This window comes from Diadema antillarum, unplaced genomic scaffold (genome assembly GCF_040938485.1).
Source record: "Diadema antillarum isolate AM-2024a unplaced genomic scaffold, OU_Dant_1.0 scf00000110, whole genome shotgun sequence".
In the NCBI taxonomy this organism is placed as follows: domain Eukaryota; kingdom Metazoa; phylum Echinodermata; class Echinoidea; order Diadematoida; family Diadematidae; genus Diadema; species Diadema antillarum.
This window is the reverse complement of record NW_027270999.1, coordinates 319390-345455: the sequence shown is the minus strand read 5'-3', so window position 1 is coordinate 345455 and position 26066 is coordinate 319390. Positions and strand designations below refer to the sequence as shown.

At 38.1% G+C, this 26066-nt stretch overlaps 1 protein-coding gene across 1 annotated transcript in view; it reads right to left on the bottom strand.

Moving 5' to 3' along the window:
• LOC139719412 (dual 3',5'-cyclic-AMP and -GMP phosphodiesterase 11-like) overlaps positions 1 to 26066 on the bottom strand; it is a 97299-nt gene that overhangs the window by 12004 nt on the left and 59229 nt on the right. The window contains exon 2 of the mRNA XM_071630828.1: positions 8732 to 8899. Coding sequence (XP_071486929.1) covers positions 8732 to 8899 — 168 coding nt within the window. The remainder of the gene's footprint in view (positions 1 to 8731; positions 8900 to 26066) is intronic.

Sequence of the window (26066 nt, the reverse complement as noted above, 5' to 3'; positions counted from 1 at the left end):
ACTTCAGGCATGAGTCTCTGGCATATAATGATAATGGTATAATATCCAAAGGAAAGTTAATTTGTTCAATTTAGCACTGGTACTAGTATAACATGACTAGGGTCTATCTAAAATGTGTTTTATGCACATATATTCAAGTTGGTAAATCAATATATATATTTTTTTTAAGGAATGCCTCCAGCATCCTATAGGGTAGAGGCACTGGGAATATTTTCTGGGGATTTTCCACAACAATATCCAGGATATGATTAAAATTCCTACAGCAGCAACATTGATTTCTGTGACTGCAATGCTATGGCCCCTTTTGAGGGTCGTTATGTCATATCTAACTATTGGATTATAGAAAGGTCTGGTTCACTTGATCCCGTTCCCCCTTTCTATGTCCATAAGCGTGAATGTTGAGGCTGGAAGGACATAGCGTGGATGGAGAAAGTGCATGTTGTGGTGCAAGATTGTGTGTAATGTATCCAATTAACAGGAGTTATTGCAAATTGTAGGTTGTGACTGATGCCAGGGTCTGATCAGGGAGGTGCTAGAGAAGGAGAGACAACTACTGCTCTCCTTTGAAGTCATGCGTTCAACTACAGGTGTTACCCATGTGCTTCGACAAAAGAGAGCATCAATAATCGGGACTAGCACTCTCACATCTAGAAATACTTGCCCCTACTGCAATTCGCTCTCTCTTTCAATGTGATATGGCAACGATGAATTCGTGTTCCTTGAATTGGAGCAGCGAATCAAAATGCAGTGTAAAACTGACAATTTTAACAGCAATTAGTTTAAAAGCACGCTGGAACACGCTTTAGCAGAGTACTTTATTTGAAAGATCAGAATATACCAGATTAAAAGATAGAAAACTAACATGGGGAAATGTGCGTATTATAGAAAATATTAGGTTTTTAAGAGGGCCTAATTTTCATTTCATTTCGATTTGCCCATTATGAAGGAACTAGAAATACATGTTTATAATATTGAATTCTTTCCTAAACTATTCTAAATCAATTTGAGCATTTCATTTAAAATTTTACGGTGATATAAAGCTTGTAATTCAATGAAAGAAGAAATGCGTTCTTTATCTCCGAACTTCGTCTTGCAACTAGAGCGGTGCCGAGCATGACTTCAAAGTGTAGTGGAATGCTAGACATCCCATTGTAACGCCTTGAACCCAAACATGTGTTTGCATGAATTAAGAAGAGTTGTCACTCCATCTCTGTAACACCTCCCTGGTCTGATTAAGTAAAACCCCATTATAACCTATGCCTGTAGCCTGCACTCAGGAATGGAAACAGATCATACAAATTCACCATCCTTAACCACATTGTAAACAACAGTGTCGTTGATGCTTTTGTTGTTGGTTTGTTTTTGTTTTTGTTTTTTAGGGGGATTTTCTTGGGGGGAGGGGCAAATCTATTTTGAACATCCTGCATTTGTAAATCACTGTACATTTTTTGGTTTTTAAATCCAGGAACCTAAAAGCTCATACAGACTAACAATTTGGACATACAAGAAACATTTAATTCACATATTTGCCTTTGAAATTCTATACAAAGACAACTGTGGGAGGCATGTGACTGTATGCATGCTTCTAAGATCCATGTACCTTGAAGTGCTTTGCATGCTTGGAGGGAGCTTCTGCTAACACAAGCACATGAAGGGAGGGTAAAGACACCCATGGGAGTTCATGTCTCAAAATGAAACCATTCCCCATCAAGGGTTGCCCAGGTCAGAAGGCTCAGTGGGTATGCCCTCATACAATAACCCTGGGCTGAGAAAATACCTTCATAGCAACCACACCATTTCTCGTGCCATGATTGGCTGAATGAGCCAGCTTGATAAGCTACACACTTTTTGCAAATATTGAATCCCATTTTCTCAATCAGTTTTTTTTCTATGCAATGCTTTATAATTGATGCACATATACTAAATTAATCTTATCTTAAACTTTCTAAATGATATCTTGCTATGAAACAGAGAATCAGAAACATATTTGATTATCACCATGCCAATGAAAAAAAAAGCAGCACACAAATGAAGATGTTCTGAAGAATTTCACATCTTGAACAGTCGTGTGTTGGGCTTTATATGGTGCAACAAACACACTGTGACAAACAGAAAGTGTTGTTCACTTTCGCAGTTTTCCCTCATATATCATGGAGGCATTTTGGGGTACACACTTCCCTACAGCTACACCGTCTGTCCGTCGCCAGGTACATAGCATGGGAGATGCATGCACAATGTGTCTATCACCAATAAGCTTATTCTGGGTTGACAGTTTGAGAAAACAAAATTCCACTGCACGCATCTCTTCGTCAATCTTCTGACAAAGAAAGAAAGGCAATGATATTGCATTCCAACTAGCAGTGAAGGAGAACGAAAAAAGAATGACGGCATGATTTTTTTTTTCTGGGTCATTTGTAACTCCCACAGGGCGAAATCCCATTTATGGAAGTTGCCAATTTGGGCATGGGGGAAATACGGTCAAGCGAAGGTGGGTGTCGGAGCGCGAAGGCAGCACCACCTTTGGTGAAGATGAGAGCCCCCAACTGTGTAGCCAGCGGCACAAAGAATGCCAGCATGGCCACGATTAAAAGCGACTTTGGATCACACCCAAGCAGTATTCGCCTGCCTCTGGTACACCTCCCTCTACCCAAGCTGGTGCTAATTACCACGATACCATGGGTCCTAGGCCCGCTAGGATCAGAGACACCCACACCTGAGTCTGTGTGATGGCACTGCCTGCATTGAGCTTAAAAAAGACAGAAGGTTATGTCATTTCTGGTTCAACTTTCATCCTTTTATTTTGTTGCCTAAGACACCTTAGGTACAAATCTTTAACACTAACAAGTCTCTACAATCATGGCTGTATCAATGTACTTCTGTTTTACTAATCTCTTAGTAAGTGTAAATGCACCAAAAGACTTTAGGTTGAGTACAATTGTAACAAAGAATGAAAAAAAAATCATAGTTAGGTTTATTATTTTTGTGGGTTTGATGGTTTCTTGTTTTTTTCTTATCAAGTACAAAATGCTTACAATACCCTGGCTACATTTGAAATCAGAACTGGAATTGCTCTATTGATGTGCAAGGATAAAAGTTTGGACATTAATTCCCATGGCAATCCTTTTTTTTTTAAATAAAATAAAACATAAAATGCACATCCCTGAGCTGAATGCCTGCTCGAGGCTGCTATAGGAGGCTTTAGAGCCCCCTTTTTTTTTGCCCAGTGAGGTGATGTTGTCAAGCAACTTTACAAGATACCACTGAAATGAGATTCAACAACTAAGACAGCAACTGAAGTATTCAGCAAGCTCACCATCTGCATGAAATCTATGCATTATTCAGGTGCATCATACTTGTGCAATTTTTGGCTGCAATAGTCAACTCTTTGCTGCATTCATTGTTGCACACTTGCCAAGTATTTTTCACCATGGGAAAGAAAAGCGTCAATAGTTAGCACCTCCAACACCAAGACAGGGACAGTTATTCCTCTGGATTTTTATTCTATTCACCAAGCTTCATTCTTTTGCTTTCTACAAGGTATTGTAAACAGGAGCAAAGAAAACACACTGCCATGGAAGTGACAAGTTTTTTGTTCACAATCAATTGAGAAATAATATAAATTGGTGGCATATCTTCTCCTCATTGAATGCCTGGTTGACTCACAAAAGAAAACATAATATACACTCAAACACAATTGAAAGGCAAACTTCTGTGGGTTTATGTTACATGACAAACCACCATAGCACCCTGTTAACACACACACACAAAGCATACAATGTCTCTGAACTGTAGGTAGTTCTTTACATTCTCAATGTTCTCCACTAGATAGACCCAACAATACCTCTGATGACTTACTGACTCTTCAGAATCCACGACCTGACATTAATGGGAATATCTGTCCCCTTTTGCAAGCCTCTAAATTAATATTGGTCCTGATCTGCAAAAATATCTGTTTGTCGCACAGTTTGTAATTTTTTTTTAATACACTGTACATTGCACTTGGTAATAGGAAAACACAAGTATCACGCCCTTACAATATATTTCAAGGTTGTTGGCTGTTCATTCCAGTGTCATGTAGCAAAGTTTTTGAAGTAATGGGGTCTATATGTGAGTTTAACTTGTGGCACTCATGAACAATAGCTATCCAAAATTCTGAGAATACTGAATATAGTAATGAAGATAGCACTGATATTGAAGACTACATTACAATGGCAGTATTTTGATCATAACAATGATGTCTAATGATCTTCACCATCATCAATTATTGCATTACTATAACCACCAGTATAATCATCGCTGATATTTTTCCTTTACCATAAATATCACCCATCACTGTTTTCAGCATTATCATCACCATTCTCATTGAAATTACCTGACAATCATATAACAAGGCATCACCATCCCTGGTGATATCACTCCACATTCTCATTACAAGCTATCAGTGCCACTAACTGATTGGTGCCCACAATGTTTATGATGATGGAGGCATAAAAATTGAGCTAAAAATGATTGAACCTCAACCCACTCCCCCCCCCCCCCCCACATAAACACATACAGCTAGCATCTGTAGAAGATGAAGCGGCTAAAATCATTGAACCTCAAACCCCTCCCCCACACACACACTTTGCGCGTGTGTACACACACACACACACACACACACATACACATACAGCTACTATCTACGGAAGACGAAGGGCGGCTAAACTAATTATATTTCTTTCTGTAGAAGATGAAGAAAGAAGCTAAAACAATTGAACCTTAACCCACCCCTTATAACAGAGACACATACAACCAGCATCTGAAGAAGATGTAAAAGCAGTGCAGCCCTCCTTCACAGCTAGCTCTGCCGTCATCAGTACCCGGACAGTGGCACATCGTGTGCTTCAGTATATCAATTCTCAGCACAAGTTTGGAGCTTGCATTAAAAGATTTCCCCAGTGGACAAAAGAGATATCATTACTTGCATGGGATGAAAAAAGGTGTCTATTCCAGGCAGGAAGATTTACAGGATGGCTGGGTCATTCCATGTATACTGACCATCCCCTCCTCTCCTTTCCTGTCTTTCCTTCTGTCTGTCATCCAGATCTGCCCTTCTCTATTGTCACTATCTCTACATCTTTCTTCTTTTCCCTCACAGTGTCAATCTCATTGTACTCTTCTTGAGCCATCTTAAAATTCTCCCTTGGAACGCAATTATTGAAATTGCTCAATGTGTCCCAAATTGGCAGTGTGGTAGCAACGGCCAGCTGCAATTGCGTTATGTGCGAATATGTGTGTGCATGTACGTGTGTGTGTGCGTGCATGTGGGCGTGAGTGTGCGTATGGAGTGCAGGTGTGAGTGTGTGTGCAGGTGTGCGTGTGTGGGGGAGGGTAGGTGAGTGTTTATGTGTGTGCATTTTCCACAGAGTTCACTTACTTTGGAGTGTGACCAAACTTGCCTCTTAGTATAGCTTTGCTTCATTTCTTTTTGAAGACTACTTTCCAGCATTTTAATCATACAACCAGCCATTAGAAACATACCAACAAACAAACAAACAAACAAACAAACAAATCAACCGAAGAAATTTGTCACCGCATAAGCAGCCAATAAGTAGAGTATATAGACATATATATCATATGTTCAAAAGCTACATTCACACTAGTCCCAAAGTGAAATTTGCCATGCACAAAAAACCACTAGAATTGAAATTAAAATTGGCAATAAAGTAATTACAGAATTTCTATGTGCTCTTGAAGAACACAGGACAGCCAACTGCAAATGTATCCAGCTATCATATTGTCTCCAACACAATAGCGTGATGGAAGTATCGCCAGTTTAAATTTATTGATCAGCAGAAGTCTTGAAAGGAATTGGGCTACTTTACACAGTAATCCAAGTGCTGCATGTACCCACTTTGGACTAGTACTGCACATTGGTAACTCAGGCAATATTTATTGTAAAAAACGTACACCCACAAACAAAGCAGAACATCCTGTATGTGAGTTGGACATCAAAGCAAGCTTTGATACCGCAAGGATCTCCAGGCACATTTCCGCATCACTTGCTCAGACCATACTCCTATTGAGTAAGTCGTAAGACCCACCAGTCGTCCGTGAGGATAAAGTGTCTTAAAGGACACCTCATTTCATGACATCATTCACACTAGCCATGACTATCTCCACTTTTAGAATAGAGACCACCCTGGGACTGACAGCATGCACTAACCAATGCACTATGAGATTTTGGAATCTACATTTCGAAGACTTATCACAAGAACAAAAATTTTGGTAAGAAATGGGTTGATTATCTAGTCCAAGAAGTACGTTTTTATGATTTAGTGCTGCAGCTTCTTGTAAGAAGATTATATCATTCATTACTACTGTTTTATTAGGTAGAATACAAATTTTACTTCAATTGAGCCCTCAGTTCTTTACATTACTTCTTTTTTTTTTCTTCAATTTAGGTTCCAGAAACTGAGATAGCCTTGTATTATCTGGACTTGGACCTACTGGTAACCCATTGTAGAAGATCAGAATTCCTGTATCTTTTTCAATGTGACAAATTTATGAAGAATTCGAATTTCATGCATATTAATGGATTTTAGATAGTTCCATCTTAGAATCTTTCTGTAATATGATATACGAAGAGAAATTCAGAAAAGCCAGTTAAATGACAAGATGAAAATTTCTGCACCAAAACTCTGCCCAGGCAGGGTAGGTTAGTAAAGAAAAAGAAAACAAAAACAAAATAAATCCTGGTTTGAGAAACTCCAAATTGCTACAGTACTGTTGTGGTCATGAAATTTGAGTAGTGCACAGAGTAGTACAATTAGTTTGCACTGGCTATAACTTTTTCTGTTGTCACTATTCCCTCAATAAGATATTTCAACAAAGTAGTAGCACAAAGCATCTTTGCACTATTCCATGATCATTCATTCAGCTATGTGTATTCTATCATATGGTATATTTGGACACATATTTGGAATTCTGGGTTCCTTGTATTACATTTTCTTTTATTACTAATTAAAAGACACACAAACATGAACAATCAGTGAAAGCAAAAATAGACATATTTTGACAAGAATGTTGAAATATAGCCAAAATTTTTATGATCAAATTTAAAGCATATCATTCTATCTCAGTAACATATTACGACACTCATGCCATCCATACTGTAAATTGGGCTCTTACAGTCAGCATGCCTGGTCTTTTGTAAGTTTTGTAGTCTGTTTGTATTTTTCTCATCTGAAAAATAGATAAAGAGAAATTAAAATATGCTGCCATTTAGAAAAAGAAAACACACCCAAATCTGCTTAATGACAGGGTATGGTGGCTTTATTTGTACTCTTCTAGAGAGCTTTTCTCCATACCTTTATGAAGCTAAAAACTTCAAAGTAACAGGTTTCATAACACTTTACTGAATTTGCATAATATTTCTGCCTACAGGAAAGAAAAAATGTTACATGAAGTGTTGTGTGTCACCTGAATGTAAACTGTAATGACTGCTACATCATACTGTAATGGCGGGTTCATTTTTGAAGGCCTTGTCGGAAGCTTCATAGGCACACGGCCATCTCATGCCAGGTAAAGTCACTGATGTATGGCTTGGAAAGCGTATGGGTTAAGGACGGATGTCCATCAAACATGGGCATCACGACTGGGAAACTCAGACCTGGTCTCGGAAGCACTCTTTAGGGAACGCTTTATTCGCGACACGGGTCATGATCAGGTGAAAGAGACCACAAATTAGAGAGGGGAAGAGGACCGGTTGGACTGGGCAAGGACACCCCCGGGACTAATTGGATAACAGATTCTTTCCTCTTTCAGATATGTGCTCAGCTTGTGAAGAACTCGTGTGAATATTTGATCAGAGCTGACGGAATTCTCTCCACCTTTTAGCAGGCAAATTTGCCTTTTTACCGCCAGAGTGTGGGACACTAATGGGCCAAGGGATAGATTTTTTTCCCTGTGCACTACTTCCTTGCTTCCTTCTTAAAAAATGTCACCTCTTCTGACATAACAGACAGGCAGGGCAACACTATGGAATCCTTACAGAGCCCACCAAATTGTGTGACAATGACTACAGACAGTACTATGGGTGGCACAAGTTGTCTACCCACGAACAAGTGATTAGGTTCCAATAGGCATAGTTTTCTCATTGAAGTACTAATGCAAATGAATTGCAAATGTGTGACTATTCAGTCATCAGTTAACTACTGTTGAATACAGCAAAGAGAACTTGACACCAGCAAAGGAAATGATGACAACAGGTATAGAAAACCTTTAAAAAAAAGTTCACCTATAGTTTACTGACAATTTAACCTTCACATCCTTGTTTATTTTGCTGTAATTTGCCAAAATTCATAATAGCATTTGGCCAGTCTTCACAAACTTGACCCTAATAAACTATACAAAGTAAAGAATCCCACTCAGGTGCAATACTATCACAGTCTGACATAAATGTCACGGTGATACAGTTAAGGTTAAGGAAATTACTTAATTCCTTTTCATCGATGATAATATTCACTGTATATACATTTTCTGACTGGCAGAGAAAGCAAGCCAGCAGATGTGGAAAATGATAATAGGAGCAGCATGAATTTAAAGGCAACCTATCCACCAGCCACTTTATAATCTTATTCAGTTTTCCATCACAATTACCACTGGATATGTCCTTTGTCTATTCTAGTTCACCAAGTTCCATCATGGGAAGGGGGGTAGATATTGTAAGGGAAAGAAGTCAAAGGTTCACCTTCTCATCACTTTCGTTGAATGCCTCATGCTGGTCCTTGCTGCCAATCTTGTTGATGACTTGAGCCACACCCAAGACCTCTCCACCGGGCTCCTTGATAGGCATGGACAGCATGCTGCGTGTCTTGTAGCCAGTCTGTAGGTCGATCTCACAGTTGAACCTTGGGTCCTGCAGGATGGTACAAACAACCAACAAACCACAGTAAGGTAATCAGATCAGAGACCACACAAATTAGCAAAGAAAACTTGCAGCAAGTCTATTGCTCTCTCTCTCTCATCAATAATTTGTTCATATCAATGAGTGTGACTCCATATAATGGCTAAGTTACTGTAAATGCAGAAATTTTCATGGCATAATAATTTTCGTGTATTTCGCACTACTTTTGGCTAGCGTGAATTCTAAAACCTGCAAAGATATCTTCAAAATTTTATGTGCACATTTTGAATGGGTTGACAATTGCAAAGCGTGAATTCAAGACCCCACGAATATGTTTTTGAGCTGCCCAGTGCAAAAATTAATCATGCAAAAATATCAATGTTTACAGTAATCAAACATCATCTTAAAGTTCACTTTGTCTCATGGTACAAGGAACATTACGTGACTGTCAGAAGGGTTTGATCACTTTGTCTCTTCTTGCTGGGGGGGGGGGGGGGGGAGAGGTTGATTCATTGATATACTTGATCTTCCCTACATTACAGTATTACCCAACTCTTATGCTAATACTTGAAATTACCAAAGAAAAGATCAATAACATTTTGCTAGCTGTCATTTTGAACCTAGACAGAAAATAACCCTGACCATTTTAAGCCAAATAGGCACATATGATATTGTACACAAAATATGTCAACATAAATCACTATAAAAATGACACTGTAGTACAAAAAAAAAAAGCACCGATAAAAATACATAAATTACATTATCATCAACTCAGTTGTTGGTTGTTGTTTTTTTCAAACATAGAATTGTTTCCTCCTCCAATGAGGAATCATTAAAGTGAGGCAGTCCTCACGAATTTGAAAAAAAAATTACTTTGCTGTTGGTACCTCTAATGAACTACTTTCACCAAAAAAAAAACTTTCAAATCACCAAATAAGCTCGTAAATTTTGGTTGAAAAAGTGTGAATCTGCATGGTGAATATGCTAATGAGCAAGTCTTGGCGGAGAGTCAGACGTCACTGAGGCACAACAAAATCTCTTTCTTCCCAGCCGTGTTCTGCTCGTTATGCATACACTCCCTAGTTACCCGGATGTATGAAGAAGGCGATGGCTACTACAAGTAGTATTTGACGTTGTTTTTACGTACTGAGCGTGTGAGAGTGTGTGTGTGTGTGAGTGTGTGTGTGTGTGTGTGTGTGTGTGTATTGTGTATTGTATACTTGTACAGTACACATGTGACGGTACTACTAGATCTATGGTAGATACCCCGTTTGCCCTTCGCGTGTTTACAGCAAAGACGCTTATCTTTGGTTTCCAGCAAAGATAGTAGAGAGTAGAGGAAGATAGGAAGGCGCGTGATAAAAATGGAAACAAAATGGCTACCCTACATGCCGATACAAAAGAGAGCTAAGTACAAACTCAGTACACCTAGAAACATCATTCATTTCAAAAGGTAGTGTATCTTTATCATCTTAAAAAGATTTAAAAATTATAGTCGTAGCATTTTTTCGATTAAGGGGATTATTTTGAAGAACGAGATTTTAAAGCGATAAGAATTATATTGTGGAGGTAAAAATTTGGCAACAACATGATCTAAAAACAATCAAACACACTTGATAAACAACAACAACTTCAAAGACAGCACATCTCCGGCAAAGACGCACATCACCTGAGATGCGCTGTCTTTGAAGTTGTTGTTGTTGTTTATCAAGCGTCTTTGAGTGGTCTCAGGTGATGTGCGTGATGTGCTTGAGGACCGAGCACTGCCCATTTGATTTGTACAAGATTAACGTGCAGTTTCCTGTCTTTTCAGTTAAGCATCTTTAGTTTCCAGTCTATCACAGCGCAGCTCCAGCGCTGTCGCGCAGCCCTGTCGCCGTGCATGCAATTACTAAAGTAGCTGTGTATGTTCTAGTACGTACATGTATGTACTGTACGTAGAAACGGTTCTACACATATATTTACACTAGAGGGGCAACCACATTCGGCAGCGTCCGTCTGGTCGGGCTATCATTCATCATACCGATGTGTCAAGCAGTATTTTGCTCGAATCATAGCATAAAATTGAAGAAAAATTTTTTTTTTCCATCCAGACCCAAAAAAGGATCGTGAAAGGTGCACCGTATGGCTGAGAAATCTCAGTACTAGAAGCCTAACATAAAAACTTACAAGCATTCTCGATATCGTGTTGTAGGCCTTATATGCGAGGACCTTTTTGAGAAGCATTGTTTTGACGTGGACAGGCAGGCTGTAAACTGAGAAAACTCCAGAAGCCAGATGCAATCCCGACCATATTTGCTCATATGAGTTATAGGCCCTAAAACAGAAACACCTCGAGCATCGACTTCAAAGAGAACCCAGGAAAGGAAGCGTAGAGAGGTAAGGAAAGCGGCTAGCTATGTTTCATTTACGGTGGGGCTGCAGCCAGGAATCGACTGCAGTGCCACTGCCAGTACCGACTGGACCTGCACGGCAAAGTGGAGCGAAATCATATCCCTGCAACCCCCTGTTTTTACCCTGTCCGGTAGAAGTCATATTCGTTTGAAATATGAGTACTTACAGATATATCGAGATAGAAACAATATTTTCTTTGAAGAATTCGAGTCTCTTATGCCTAGGTAATCTTCTGTTTGAATGCCAAACTCAGTTAGACGGTGTATGACAAGAATGCGCGCGAGAGTGGTTTGTACGCAAAGTAGTATGCGACACGGACGGAAGCTCGAAAAGGACAGTGCCTATTTGATGGTAAATTTGATTTTTAAATATTTATGAATTCATGTTTACAGCATTATTTTATATCAATTTTATGTAAATGAGCTTGACATATTTGTTTAAATAATAAAGCCATATATTGTCACATTTTATGACAAAATCATATATGATCACTTTGAACACTTAAATTGGTTTTCTGAGGCACGGCTGTCGAATTGGTGAGTTGGGCATCACTGACATTGCACCTTTTTGCAGGATCTTACACAATCGCTTGCAGGAATTATTTTTCAAAAATCGCGTACGGAGACAGTGTTTGATTTCCACACGTATAAACTGGTGAAAGGTTATATTTTTCACTCTTCTTAATTATCAGTACAGTGAAAATTCTCAGGACTGCCTCCCTTTAAGTTCTCATCAGCACTACCACAAAATATTCCAACTTTAATTCTGTCTGGACCATTGAGAAAGTCATCTATATGCAATGCAAAGGCACTCTGAGATTGCAGACTGAAGTTGATTAAACATGTGTTATTAGGGTCATTTCAGCTGAAAATATACAGGTGCTTTTTTATGTATGTGGTGCAGTGTGTATTAAAAATAGAGAATGTATTACTTGATTGAAGAATACATACTCAATCATGTCATAATAATAATAATAATCTATAGCTAGTTGTTACATTTGCTGGTATTGATTCGTAGTGTGAGAATACATTCAGTGGCTGACAGGCCAGTTAATGTTTTCCCCCCTGGTGGCCTCTGTTTAATGAACAGCTCTCTACACAGCTATTCCCCGATCAACATTTGCCTGGGAAATCGGGGTAAAGCGGTGATCAATAACTCGGGAAAAATCTCCTGCAGTCTACGTGGTATGAATTCTGATATTCTCCATCACACCACAAAATACATCAGAAAAAAAATATCAGTGGATCACTAAGTTGAACTCCAAAGCTATTCAGCCGCTGAAACCAATTCATATCAGTCTATTTCTCCATATTGCCAGTTTGATGAGCTTGCAGAGTATGTTCACAAGCGTTTAAACTTAGAGGAGGTATTCATATATCTTTGAAAACATTCATTTCAATGATTTCTGTTGATTGCTGGATAACTCGCTTTCTATCCACTGTAAAAACCAAACTGCATACAGAATGGTCTTTTAGCAAACACAAATATTGCACATATATTCTCATATGCATGCAGGCACATAACATACATTGATATCTATTCTTAAGTACATATTACCTTAATGAAACTAATGGTTCCACACCTTTCCTCTTTTAGTCATATAGTTTTTCACGATCTTCACCCCTTTCCAGAACAGCATATCTTGTTATCTGTTAGTCGAATGCTGAGGTATCACTGACCAATATCTTTTTATTCCCCGTTCTCATGGTTAAGTTCGATAGCTCTATCAGTATTTTATCTTTTTGCACTGAGCTACCATATTGTTTTAGTCTGTGTCACTAAAAGAAGCCCTCCCCCCCCCCCCCACACACACACACACAGACATCTGTCTACATCGGCCTCCCGCAGCCTTCAGCCGCTGGGGTGGGGTTGTTCAAAGCCTCTCTAAACACACTGGATAGACACTTGATGGGATTCTACTGTAATGAACTTCCACAGAGGGACTGCACGTTCCAGCGTACGCACAAACACTGGAAATTTCTCCATCGACCTTCAGTGTTCATTTAATATTCTTTCCCTGCAATCCACCATTCTGTCTGCATGTCTGCTTGTTCATTTCATCCCAGCGGCAGTCTCATCACTGCCCCCCCCCCCATGTCTCTTGGTCAACAAGCCACTTTTTGATTTCTTTCTAATGTCTGTCTGTCCTCTACCAAGCATTCCATTCTTTGGTTTGAGTAACCATCCTCCTGCTTTGCAATCTTCTCAGTGCATTGTGTGTTGGTAGGTGTGTGTGTATGTGTGGTGTTTCTTCTTGTGTACTGTCATTTGAGAAGTAGAACAGCATTAATGTTGCAGACCTTGTACGATGTTATTGCCCTGCTGGTTCTCATCTGACAATTCTACAGCCCTGCAGCATCATTAAACCTCAATTTTCTCAATCTTCCCCATGCATTGTACATCTCTACAAGACAACAGAGCATTGCATTGAGGTAAAAAGTTAGGTGTGTGGGAGAGTTTGACTACTTACTTGTTTGTTTGTATCGGTGTCTGTATCAGTTATTCTGTGGCCATATGAATGTGTAGAGCCTTAAAGTCTGCGCTGTTCTCTAACTTTGGTTGGACTTGAGCTGATACTACTATGGTCTGATAGTCTTGTTTTCTTTTGTTTTGTTTGGCTGTTTTGTTATCACACTCTCTCTATCCAATGTGTGCCCTCTCTGCTCTTTCTTACACCAAATCTCCCACCTCAATTGGAAAAGTACCGGTATTCTCAGCCTTTCTTTCTCCGTCACTGTCTGCTCTTCTGTGTTATTGCTTCTCTATTTTTGTCCCTTTCCGTCTTTCACTAAGCTCTGACTCACTCCGCCCCTACCCTGGCAGCAGCAAACAGAGGGAGGCCTGTGCTTCCCGAAATCTCACTAAGATGTGAATAAAATCCTGCCACGCAGGCTAATTCCACTCAAGTTACCCATTCCCGCTCAGAAATCACATTACAGACTGTAAAGTAATTTACCACAGCTTGGCCACATCTTTCTATCTATTTCTATCTTTCTGCCCATTACTTCCGTCTGTGACAGGGTAGCACATAGCCGTCTAGCTGGGATAAACTGGTGTTTGCAGCCATGTGACCTTTCTTGCAAGGTTCAATATTGCCCCTTCTATCTTCTTGCCTGAGATTGACTAATACCCTCCCTTTCTTAATGTGTAGGACCATTTTATGAAGTGGATGAAATCGCATTATGCTCACGCAAAGTGAGATTGGAGAGGCGACATCACGAACAGCATGTGAACGTTTCTGCTAACTACGCCACGAAGTGCATTTGCAGCACTGCTACAAGCGCTTCTCTTCTGCACTAAATAAAGTGAGTTTCATATTAAAGCACCATTCCCAAGTGGAGCAAATAGGCACGCTGATTGAAGGATTCGATCACAGCTTCTTGGTTTACAAGAGAAAAGACATGCATGAGTGATTAAGAGGGCAAACACGACAAGGTGTAGCGCTCGATGAAGTGCACTATTAATCAAGGCAATCGAGACAAATCAATGTTATTGGTTGCCCTGGAGGGGAAGCAGGTCCCAGGTAGGATGTTGACTGGACAGAGCGCTGCAAGAATGCAAGCATTGCCATACCCTGCGCAAACAAAGGCAAAATTGTTGCCATTTGCAATGCTAAATATGGAACCAAGAGATGAGTGGAAATGGAGGAATTCTAAGCAGTAGAAAAACTCTATCCAGCACGCTTCTCTCCATGCCAACGTGCCACTACGTAAGCTTGCAAAATCCCTTGAGGAACACTAGATACATCCGACCAAAAATGCAGCAAAGCTCTCTACATCTATCTGGTAAAACATTCATTCAATAGACATTCATTTTGTGAGGTAAAATGGGAAGAAATTTCCCTCTCCACAGCAGGAATGCATCAATTTGAAGACACAACACTCCAAGAAGCTTAGATCTGTCGCCCCCTTTGGCAACTCATCAGCAGTGGGGCTTTACTTCCAGAGCTGCTGCTAACTGTGTTACTGCACAAGACTGCCAAAATGAACTATGATGAATGCACCATATCTGGTCCTCCTCAATTCTCATCTCTCTTCTGGCATGCAAAGCAAATGGTGCAGTTTAGAGTTTGCACAAATGCTTCCTATTGGCGCGCAAGCTGTCGCATTGGATTACCCATGTAAAGACGCAGTATTCTAAGATTTCATCCCCCCAGCATAAGGAATACCTTGATGGCTTATGAAGCTGCCACTACCAGACAAAGAAAATCCTTTTCCCCTTTGTTTTGCCTTAGTTTCAGGGGGAGGTGGATGGGGGAATCAAATAAAAAGCGAGCTATATGTTGCTGTGATTTGATACAAATACCAGCTGGTGTAATCCATCATTTAGTTTACCAACCATAAACAGATAGTGAGGTACAGAGTTTAAGATCATGTCACCAAAATTGAGGCCCCATGCAATTTCCAGCAAAACTCTAAGGTCCACAAGGGATATGCTACGGGGCAGAAAAGATGTTAATATCACAAATTGAGAGAATATTTTTGTCATAGTCCAATCACAAACATCTGCAGGAATAGCATGAGACTATTGATATCCTTGTTGGCAAATTTCAGCCTTGCATGATCGTCTAACCAGCATCTCCATATACAACATCTACACTTGTGGAGCACAACTGCAGGTTAACATACACAAATTATTACTTAGGGTTCTTCTCCCTAGGAGGACATTAATGTGTATAAAATTCTTCTGCTACTACAGATATTGCTTCAAGTTAAGAGAGAAAAGATATTTTAATCTACACCCTTCAACACTAACATGAACATTAGGCCACTTCACACTTATAAGGAAATACTGTGCGTACTATTTTGTGTGGTAATTTCGTAATGTGAATGCAAGTACTTCAGAAATACCTCACAAAATACAGTGTATAACTGGTATTTAGGGTGGTAATTCAAATTTCTGCAGAATATGATGCAAAATTTTGAGTGTAAAAAGTGTCAAAATCCAATCAAGTTGCAAAAGTCCTCCTGATAATGAGTCCTGTGGTTGCACATCTGACATTCTAATTGAATTCAGGTTTATGGAGGCAAAACAGCAGCAAATATTGCCTAAACTTAAATATCATCTACTTGCTTGATACACTTTAATCATTCTGTAGAGGCAGTATCTAAGGGACAATGTACAACTTTGCTTTCCTTTTTTACAAAGAATCAATCAAGATTGGAATGAAGAGCAAACCCATTGAACTTTAGTACTTCCAATACCCTCACCTCAATTCTTATACCGCACAAAATCTGAGCCATCTGATTAAAAAGAAATAGTACAAGTTGAGCACATTTGCCTTTATAAAATGGATGAGGCAAATAATATTCACAATCCCATGATGTGCCTCAAATTAAATTCAAATTGTCAAATGAGTTTATATTCTCTGGCTGCTTAGTAAAAGATGCTTTCAGTATTGCAAGACAACAATTTTTTCTCAATGCAGACAAGAGGTACTTATCAAAAGCAGTAATTTTTCAACATTTTTGCATACTGGCAGTACAGCAACAATAACTGGATAATCCCTTTGAGTGTGGAACAGTTCTATTTGTGTCATGAAAATATATGGCAGATGTTCACATCTACACTTTTGCAACTTGCGTGTCAAAATGGGGGTGGGGTGGGGTGGGTACTGGTACAGAGGTGAATTACATGGCGCCATCAAAAAACAACCCCAGGAATGAAACTTAGCTGGTGTGCAGGAGGCGCGGCACAGCTCTGCTTTCAAGGAACTGCGCCTGTTGCGGCACCAACCAATACACTCAAGTTTCGCCCGACATCAAATTTGGTCTCAGCAAACTCATCAGCCATGTAGACCAAATAATTCGGGTGAGTTCTCCTATGTCAAAGACTCAGGCCTCCCCTACCATCTGGGATGGAATCATCTGAAGATAGAATGCACCAAGAGAATTACAGATGTGCATTTCACATTAAAATATCTGCTACTGTCACACTGGCCATCTTTTGCAAAGCATTGATCCTTGTACTAACTGCTCAAATACTCATTAAGTGTGAAGAGAAGGAAAACTGATTTCAATTCAGCAAGAGCACTTGTCACTGGGTGATGACAAGGAGTGGACAGCAGCCTTACAACAAACAATACATTGAGAATGATTTGGTTTTCAAACTAGCCACTTCTCGCAATCACATGCCATGCATTTTCATTAAACATTTAGGCTTGTTCCCACAAAAAGAACTGCCCTACGGGAAACCTAAAGTACATATTGATTTCTATGGCATTTGTCTTGATGTTACTTTCTGGCAAGCAGAATCTACATGACTCACAAATCATAAAGACCCCTAGAGCCCCGTACAGGGGCATGCTACTCCTAAAAACATTTATTTTTGTTCTTCTTTTTTCCCCATCTCCTTCTTCACTTTCTTTTCTTCCTCCCCATGAAACTCACAGGTATGCACCCATCCATACACAATCACCCAAAAGAGGCATTTCAGACTCACACTTGTCCATCATGTATCTCACATGCACTCAAAATAGCCTTAGACCAAGACATCAGATATTTTACAAGGAAACCCAACATCCCCCATCCCTCTACAGCCTGCATTAGTGTCACCTAACATATAGATCCTTGTACTAGTCAACACACAGACCCTTTTCCTTCATACAAACGATTTATGTTTGAAGTAACCTTAAGATGAAACACACACACACACACACACACACACACACACACAAACATAGTTTGATGCTGGTCTATACCTGCTTAAGTGTAAAATCAAAAGTATCTTTTTAAGCTGGTATCATGTCTTCCTGTTTAGACTACATTCAAAAGGAGCATACATGCAAACACGAATATAGACAGGTAAGTCACAACAACCAATACATATCAATCCGAACATCAAAAAAAAAAAAAAAAATACACCCGCTAGTAATAACGATATATAAGTTATGCTGAACTATGCCAAAACTGATGAATTGAAAACACTCACCCCATTCCACAGTTTATGTTTAAAGTTTCTGCGCAAGTTATATCATACTTTAAGAAGTTCTGCCTGTGTTTAAATACGGTCTTGTTGGACCATGAGCCTATCCTACAGATCAATATTTCAATAAACGTGCCAGAGACATCTGCCACATGTATTTGGTCAGCTGCTAGACTTGTTTAGCCTCTGAGAACACTTGAGATTTGATGGATGAACAGCTTGGCACAACCTCACCCATGCTGTGACATTGGGACATCCACAGCAGAAGCCAAATTGACCAGTACATATTACTGGACGATAACGATATTACTGGAAATACAAAACACTATGAAGATGGACCAATTATTCAATTGTGAAAAGAAGACCATCCTTTCTAATTTAAGCAAGTTTGGAAGTTATATATCTACACATATTTGAATTATCTATTTCGTTTTTTCTTTTTTGGTTCAAATGTATTTAGATGCCTTTTAAGGCTGTGCCTCCTTTGCAATCAATTTAGTTTGTTTTTCTCATTCTCCCCTCTTCCTCTCCACTTCTCTTTCTCTTCACAGTTTCCTTCTTTTTTTTATACTTACTTTATGTTTGTATTTCTGTACATCTTGCTTTTTTTTTTCTTTTTCTTAACTATATTTTGTTCATATTTGTTTTATTGTACTTATATTGTGCATTTCAGAAAGCAATTGGAATATATTATTAATTGCTATTATGAAATATATTTCAATGTATCTGTTTTGGACTCTAATACCCAGAATGAGTTGATGAGTATCAAAATAAACTTTCACACTTTTATGTAACACTCAGATAGAATAACCATGCTATACATACATGTAAGTGTTAACTGACTGTTCCTGGTTATACCATACCTACAATTGAAACACAAACCATGAGCTCTTGATAGGAAAAATAGCATCCACTGCAAGTCATAAGGATGGTAATCAATAATGCATGGTTTTAGGTCAAACGTTCACATTGTCTTGCTTGTTCTTGGAATTCTATTTCTCAACCACCATGAATACACAAATGCAGCCACAAGTTCACATTTTGTATTTAAAAAAAAAAATAATAAACTGCACAGAGAATTAATATCATGACATAAGCAGCTCTCTCTTTCTCTGCAACAAATGGTAACTGCTCTTGCTCTAGTTGATCTCGGGGTACGAACACCCCGCGGGGGGTAAAATGGAATACCAGCATCCCACGCTGTCAGCAAATTTCAAGGCACCAACAGATGTGAGGGTACTGCAGCAAGAACCATGCTCCATCAACATAAACAGGAGGACATCCTGTGTCAACGGAGTCCAGCATCTGTTCCTCCCTGATTACCGCAGCATGGAGACTTGTGATGCCATCTACACTGCAATACTTCTCATGCAATCTGAAGACGCTCATACATACACATATCAAAAGATGGCTCGAAACTTTTTGAAATGTTCATGTTTACCTCTCTGGATGAATTGATGATACTGTAACAAGATGAAACTTCCACACAGAGCTGTAAGATATTCACAATGACTATGAGAAACAGGCAAAGGGAAAATTTTCTTTACATCATGCTTCTTACTATGATCTTGAATACTTTCGATTATTCCTTGCTTCTGAATAACTACCAAATTTAAAATGTATAATCAACAACAAAAAAGAAACATGTGTTCAAGTATGTGCTGCAAGTATTTTGAACCCGTTCATTCATTTTAATCAAGTTTGGTTTACCCTGTAAGGATCTTAAATAAGAAGGGGCATTGTATTCCAAACTCAATTTCTTCACAACCTGATACACAGTAAGTCCAGAATACATGTCTTGGCACTCTATCAAATTGTAATTAAGCCTGAATAGGAAAAATTGCACAAAGGTAATTGCAAAGGTACTACAGTTTCCCTCCCCCCTTCCATGCAAACCAAATTTAAAAAAAAAAGCTTGTGGATGAATAGCATTGGTTGAATTTTCTTTCACAAATCTCACAATCAAGTGCATATGTTCCTTGCGCACACTACATGTTAAATCAGGATATACATAGAGAATAATTTAATAGTGCAAAATGATTCCACCAAACCTAAAGCTGCTGAAAGTGTACTCTTTCACTTGGGGAAGTTGAAGTAGAGCATTTTTCTTACAAATGAAGTATAGAAGGGTTGAAAATAATGAAAAAAAAAACCCTTCTGAAAAGGTGTCCTTTGACATTTTCAGTCAAACAGAAATTACCCTTTTTAAGACACTATATCAAATTCCCTCACTGCCCCAGCAAGCATTTCTGCTGAGGGTTTTTTTTTCTGCGTGAACAAAGAGCTTCACTTCCATGTGCATGAGCGATTATCAAATTAAACCATTCAGCAGGATTAGACGGTCAAAATTAAATTATGCCTTAAAATTCACACATTTTGCATGTTTGCCTAAGAGACTATAAGTGTACATGTGTGCATGCGTGTGTGTGTGTGTGTGTGTGTGTGTGTGTGTGTGTGTGTGTGCATATATGAAAGTGTGAGTGCATGTAAATGCTTGCGTGTATAATGAATGTAGTACATACGTGTGTGTGTGTGTGTGTGTGTGTGTGGTGTGTGTGTGTGTGGGTGAGTGCATGTGTATTTGACAAGGAGAATGTGAGTTTGTGTGTGAATGTGTATGCATGAGAATGTGAGACCTAGGGTGTGTGTCACCTATGCAACAGTACTGCAAACTCTGTGTGCCTTGTGCTTCCACCAAATGACATGCTCACAGCCCCTTGCTGCATTATACCACATCATTACCAGCCTGCCTGGTGGCGGAGTGTGTTGAACAGAATGCGGTGCCTTCTGGTAATGCAGCCATGCCTCACACACATATACATTGTATCACACCAGCATGGTACCAACACAGCCACTATCTTCCAACCTGTCCTTCTCTCACTCTCTCCCTCCACTCCCCCTTCCTTTTCCCTTCTATTTCTCTTTTGCTCTCTGTCTCTTTCTCTCTCTGTTTCTTGCTTTTTTGATATGCTGTGAGGTATCTGTAGCTAAGATGTTTGGGGTTTTATAAATGTATTACCTTTCCTTTTCTTTCTAATTCCATTTATCTATTGCTCTCTTTCCCTCATACATCATGCATCCTTTTCTTTGTCTCTACATCAGAACTTTTCTTTAAGAAGTATTATACTGTTCTTGTTTTCCAGATTTTAGCTGTATCATCAGACGTATGTTCCATTATCCTTCACTAGATGAACATTAGAGCCCAACCCTTCCATACCATACCATACACATAAATATGCACACACATTCAGATTCACACATATCAACTCCATACACATTGCACAAAATGATGTCAACGTTGATGAAAATTTCTCAAAAGAAAATTCCTGAGCACTTCTTTCCACTCTAGCTCAAAGGTAAAGTATAATGTTGCAATGACTTAAGAGGGATTAGAATTTTTAAAACAATGCACATTGATTCAATGCTCTGGTTTAAAAAAGAAAAAAACAATCCTCTTATGACTTTGTATTCAATGCCACAGTTTCAATTCAGTTCCTAGAATCTTGCATGAACAGGAGAAACTAGTTTCTTGCTAAATACAATACTATTTCCATTTCCACACCATTTGAAAATGCAACAAAGCAGCCATAAATTTGAGTACCCTACACACAAAATTCATCACCAACATGACAATGCAGAATGCTCATACACATTTGGAAGGACAAAATCTTACAAATGGATTTGTCATGTAAATCTAACACATTAGAAAGGAAGGCAAAACTACATCTTGCCTGGGTAAATAGTAAACCATTTAATTGCTTTTAACTATAACATTGGACAGGTCACATAATACATTTGCAAAACTGTAATAGAGATTTTGTCTTTAAGGCATATTACGAGTAGCATTCACCTAATGAAGCGCACACCAATCCCTAATAGCTGCCATTATTAGTGTAAATATTGTTTTCTGAAAAAAGAAACTCATTAACTTGCGCCAAATATCAATAAGTCACTATTACATTGGCATTATTCCATTGTGGAGCTATTCTAAAGAGACAGGTTTTGGGGGATTTTTTTTTTTTTTTTTGGTCAAGAGGCCACTTCAGATAGCTTTTCTTTTGTGAGATGATGAAAAACCATTTATATAATTTTAAGAAATCTAGAAAGTGATTTGATTTATTCATTTATTCACCGTAAATTCATGCAGAAAAAAAGAGTACAGTAAAAGTATGACAAGCAATATCACAACATATCATCAACAGAAGAATATATGCTTAAAACATAGAATGGCATCAAATATGGAAAAGGGATGAAAACAAGAGAAAAAATAAGCAGTGAATATGTACGGTTAGGATAGCCCATTCAGCTCAGTCTATGAAGACATGGCTATATTCTTCCATGGGGTCCTAACATGAAATTGATATTGATATCAGGATAAAAAGATTCACACTGTAAAAATATGTATATCATTGACAAGAGAAAAAAAAAAGTATATTGACTGAGCTACAAAGAAATAAACTTCAACTATGGAGGGATTATAAAAAATCTGGAACAAATGATATTAACTTACTAGAAAATAAAGCAAGACTACAAACAACTTTTAAATTTGGAGGGAGATTGTTATATTGCACAGCACCCCTATAATAAAGAGTTCTTTTACAATATTCTGTCCTAGGTTTTGGCAACGTTTAGTTACCTGTTGACCTAAGTGAATAGTTAAAATGACAATATTGAAATTGATCTTTTAAATACGGAGGTTGCAAAGTCATTTAATGCCTTAAAAACTATGGTGTGCAAGTGGCAACAACGCCGAGCTTGCTAATGACTTCCAGCCTTGACGTGCATGCAGCTCTCTGACCGACATATGTCTATACTGACTTTGAATATTCCTAATATTATTCGACATGCTCTGTTTGGAATTTCTGTAATAACATTGTATGTTTAGCACTGGTTGCACCATATATGATATATCCTGAATCAAAAAATAGGAAGAATAATTGCATTATTAAAAAACGTTTAGATTGGACGAATTAATTGTATGTCGTAAACGGGATAACAACCATACCAAATTACTTAATTGAGTGCACATTTTATCATTATGTAGGTTCCATTTCAGACATGGATCTAAGATCATGCCAAGATATTTCGCAGAATGTACCTGACAAATAATATTTTCATTTACCAATAAATGCAGTTTATTACACTTTTTTAACTTCATCTGAGAGCTGAATAACATACAAATAGATTTATCTTGATTGAGGCTCAGCTTAGATGTACACAACCACTGAAAATGTTCTGTAGTCAGAATTCAAACAGACACAATCATAGTGATGTCTGAATGTGAGAAATAAATAACAGTATCATCAGCGTATAAATGTATTGAACAAGAATGTACTTGTTTGACTATGCTGTCAATATATATGATGAACAAGAGCGAGCCCAAGACTGACCCTTGCGGAACACCGTAATCGATATTGGCTTCCATTGATGTTGATGATCTAAAAGTGTAATATATTCTGCAGTCAGTTAAATAACTAGAGAACCATGGCAAACAACTCTCAGCAACACCTATAGCAGATAACCTTTTTAACAGAATGCAAGGATCAACAGCATCAAACGCTTTGCGTAAGTCTATAAAGACTGCACCGGTGTACTGACCGTGGTCTATGGCGGTCAGCCAATCATCAGTTTACTTTTAGTAGAGTAGAAATGGTTGAATAGTTTTTCCTAAAGCCCGACTGAGCTTGGGATAAAATGCTGTTATCTTTCCAATAATTAGTCAGTTGGACTTGAACAAGCTTTTCCAATATTTTAGATACCAAAGGATTTCTTATTACTCATTATTATAGATTTCTTATTACTCATTCCCAGAAATGTCTTCATTACATCATCTTCCGTTCAGGTACTAGATTAAATTCAAACATGAGTGCACAAAATTAATTTCAACAGTATTATTTCTGGAATCAGGAATAGTAGCTGCTAGTTCAGATCCTATATTTGCTAAAAAAATCATTGAATTGATTATCCAAAACTGATCAGTGCTGTTGTTAACGAGTTCTTTTGACGGTAGGAGTGGTTTAAGTACCGACCAAACGTTTTCGCTGGAAGAGCAATTAAAAGCATTTGATAACTGTTTCGAGAAGTAATCTTTTTTTACCAATCTGCATTGCTTTGTCACTAAGTTTCTGATTTTGTGATACATATTCATAATATTTTCATTATTATATTTTGAGGCCTTTCGTTTCAGATCATCTCTCTTCTCATTAACGTATTAATATTTGCGTTCATCCAAGGGGCAGGCTAATTTCGAACGCGTTTCTTTTTAACAGGGGCAAATTTTTCAATCGATTCCATCAAATATGTTTCCCAAAGTTCAATTGCTTCATCAATAGTTGTGGCTGCTGGTATTTCATGCCAAGGGTGATTAGACAGATGAATACGAAAAGCTTCCAAATCTACATTTTTGAGATTTCGGTAACTTATAATCCTAGGACTTTGCACAAATTTAAAATTCAGAATCAAATAACATAAATTGTGATCACTCAGTCCAACATTAATTACATCATGAGCTTTACTATATCAATCGCATTTGTCAGCATATGGTCTATTAAACTCCTAGTATTATGTGTGACTCGAGTAAACTGCGTGGTATTTATTTGCTGCAATGAAAATAATGTATTAATTTCTAAACGCTTCAAAACATTCGACTTATATTTCTTGCGAATATCACAATTTATATCTCCCATCACAATAATATTTAATCTGAAAGTATCAACAAAGGTTAAAACATTTTCATATATATTCATAATGTCAATTTTGCTGTCAGGAGGGCGGGGTACCAGGACATAAACAAAAAAGGTGTACAAGGTTTCGGTCGGACTCTGATCAAAATAAGCTCCAGCGAATCAGTTACATCAGAATTTATCACCTCATAAGGAATTGAACTGCGAATATAAATAGCGACACCACCGCCATTAAGATTCCGATCTTTACGGATTATATCGTAATGTTGAATACATATTTCATTATCACTTATAGAATCATCCAAAAGTGTTTCATTCAAGGCTAAAATATGAATATCATTATCACATAAAAAGAGTTTTATTTCTTCAGCATTATGATATAAACCAGGAATATTAAGATGAGTACATTTAAAATCACTATTTTTAAAGTGGTCGTGTTGTCGTGATACATCAGAACTATCAAACTCATTACCGAAACTCGAGCTCACTGGAGGTGTGATGAAATCTCTAGTAGCAATATTTGACTTATCGGGTATACAATCAGCAAAAGGTAAGTACTGAAAAATGCATTTTGTACATCTCCAGTCCAAAAATTTGTATTGTACATCATCATAATGTTCATTTTTTACTACTGCACATATTGTGTGTGACCAGACTGAGCATTGGGTGCATTGTAATCCCCTTTGGTTGTTTCTGACTGCTTTAGTGCATTTAACACAAGGGTATTGCACAGTCATGTAGCAAAGATATGAATTAAGAGATCTGACTGAAAAAGGAAAACACACAGAAAAGTATTAAAAAAAAGATTGAGGTTACGCAAGATTTGAAAAAAAAAGGAAACACAGTCAATTTACTTAGTATATAGAACAGAGTTGAGAATGCATCATAATTACTATTACATGTATTGGGAAGCAAGCTCTATTACAATATGTAGTAGACATATTGTAGATTTTCAGTTTATGCCTTCTCTAGATAATGATTATAGATATCAAAGTATGGGTATGAATAATTTATTGCATGATTATGTATTGAGAAAGTTAACAATTCAATGTTACTAAACCTTAATTTCCCATTTCTGAAGCAGAGATCAAAGTCATGTGCTACATCCTTGGACAAGATGTTTTTACCCACCATGTCCCTCTCAACCCAGGTGTAAAAATGGGTACCTAGCAACGCTA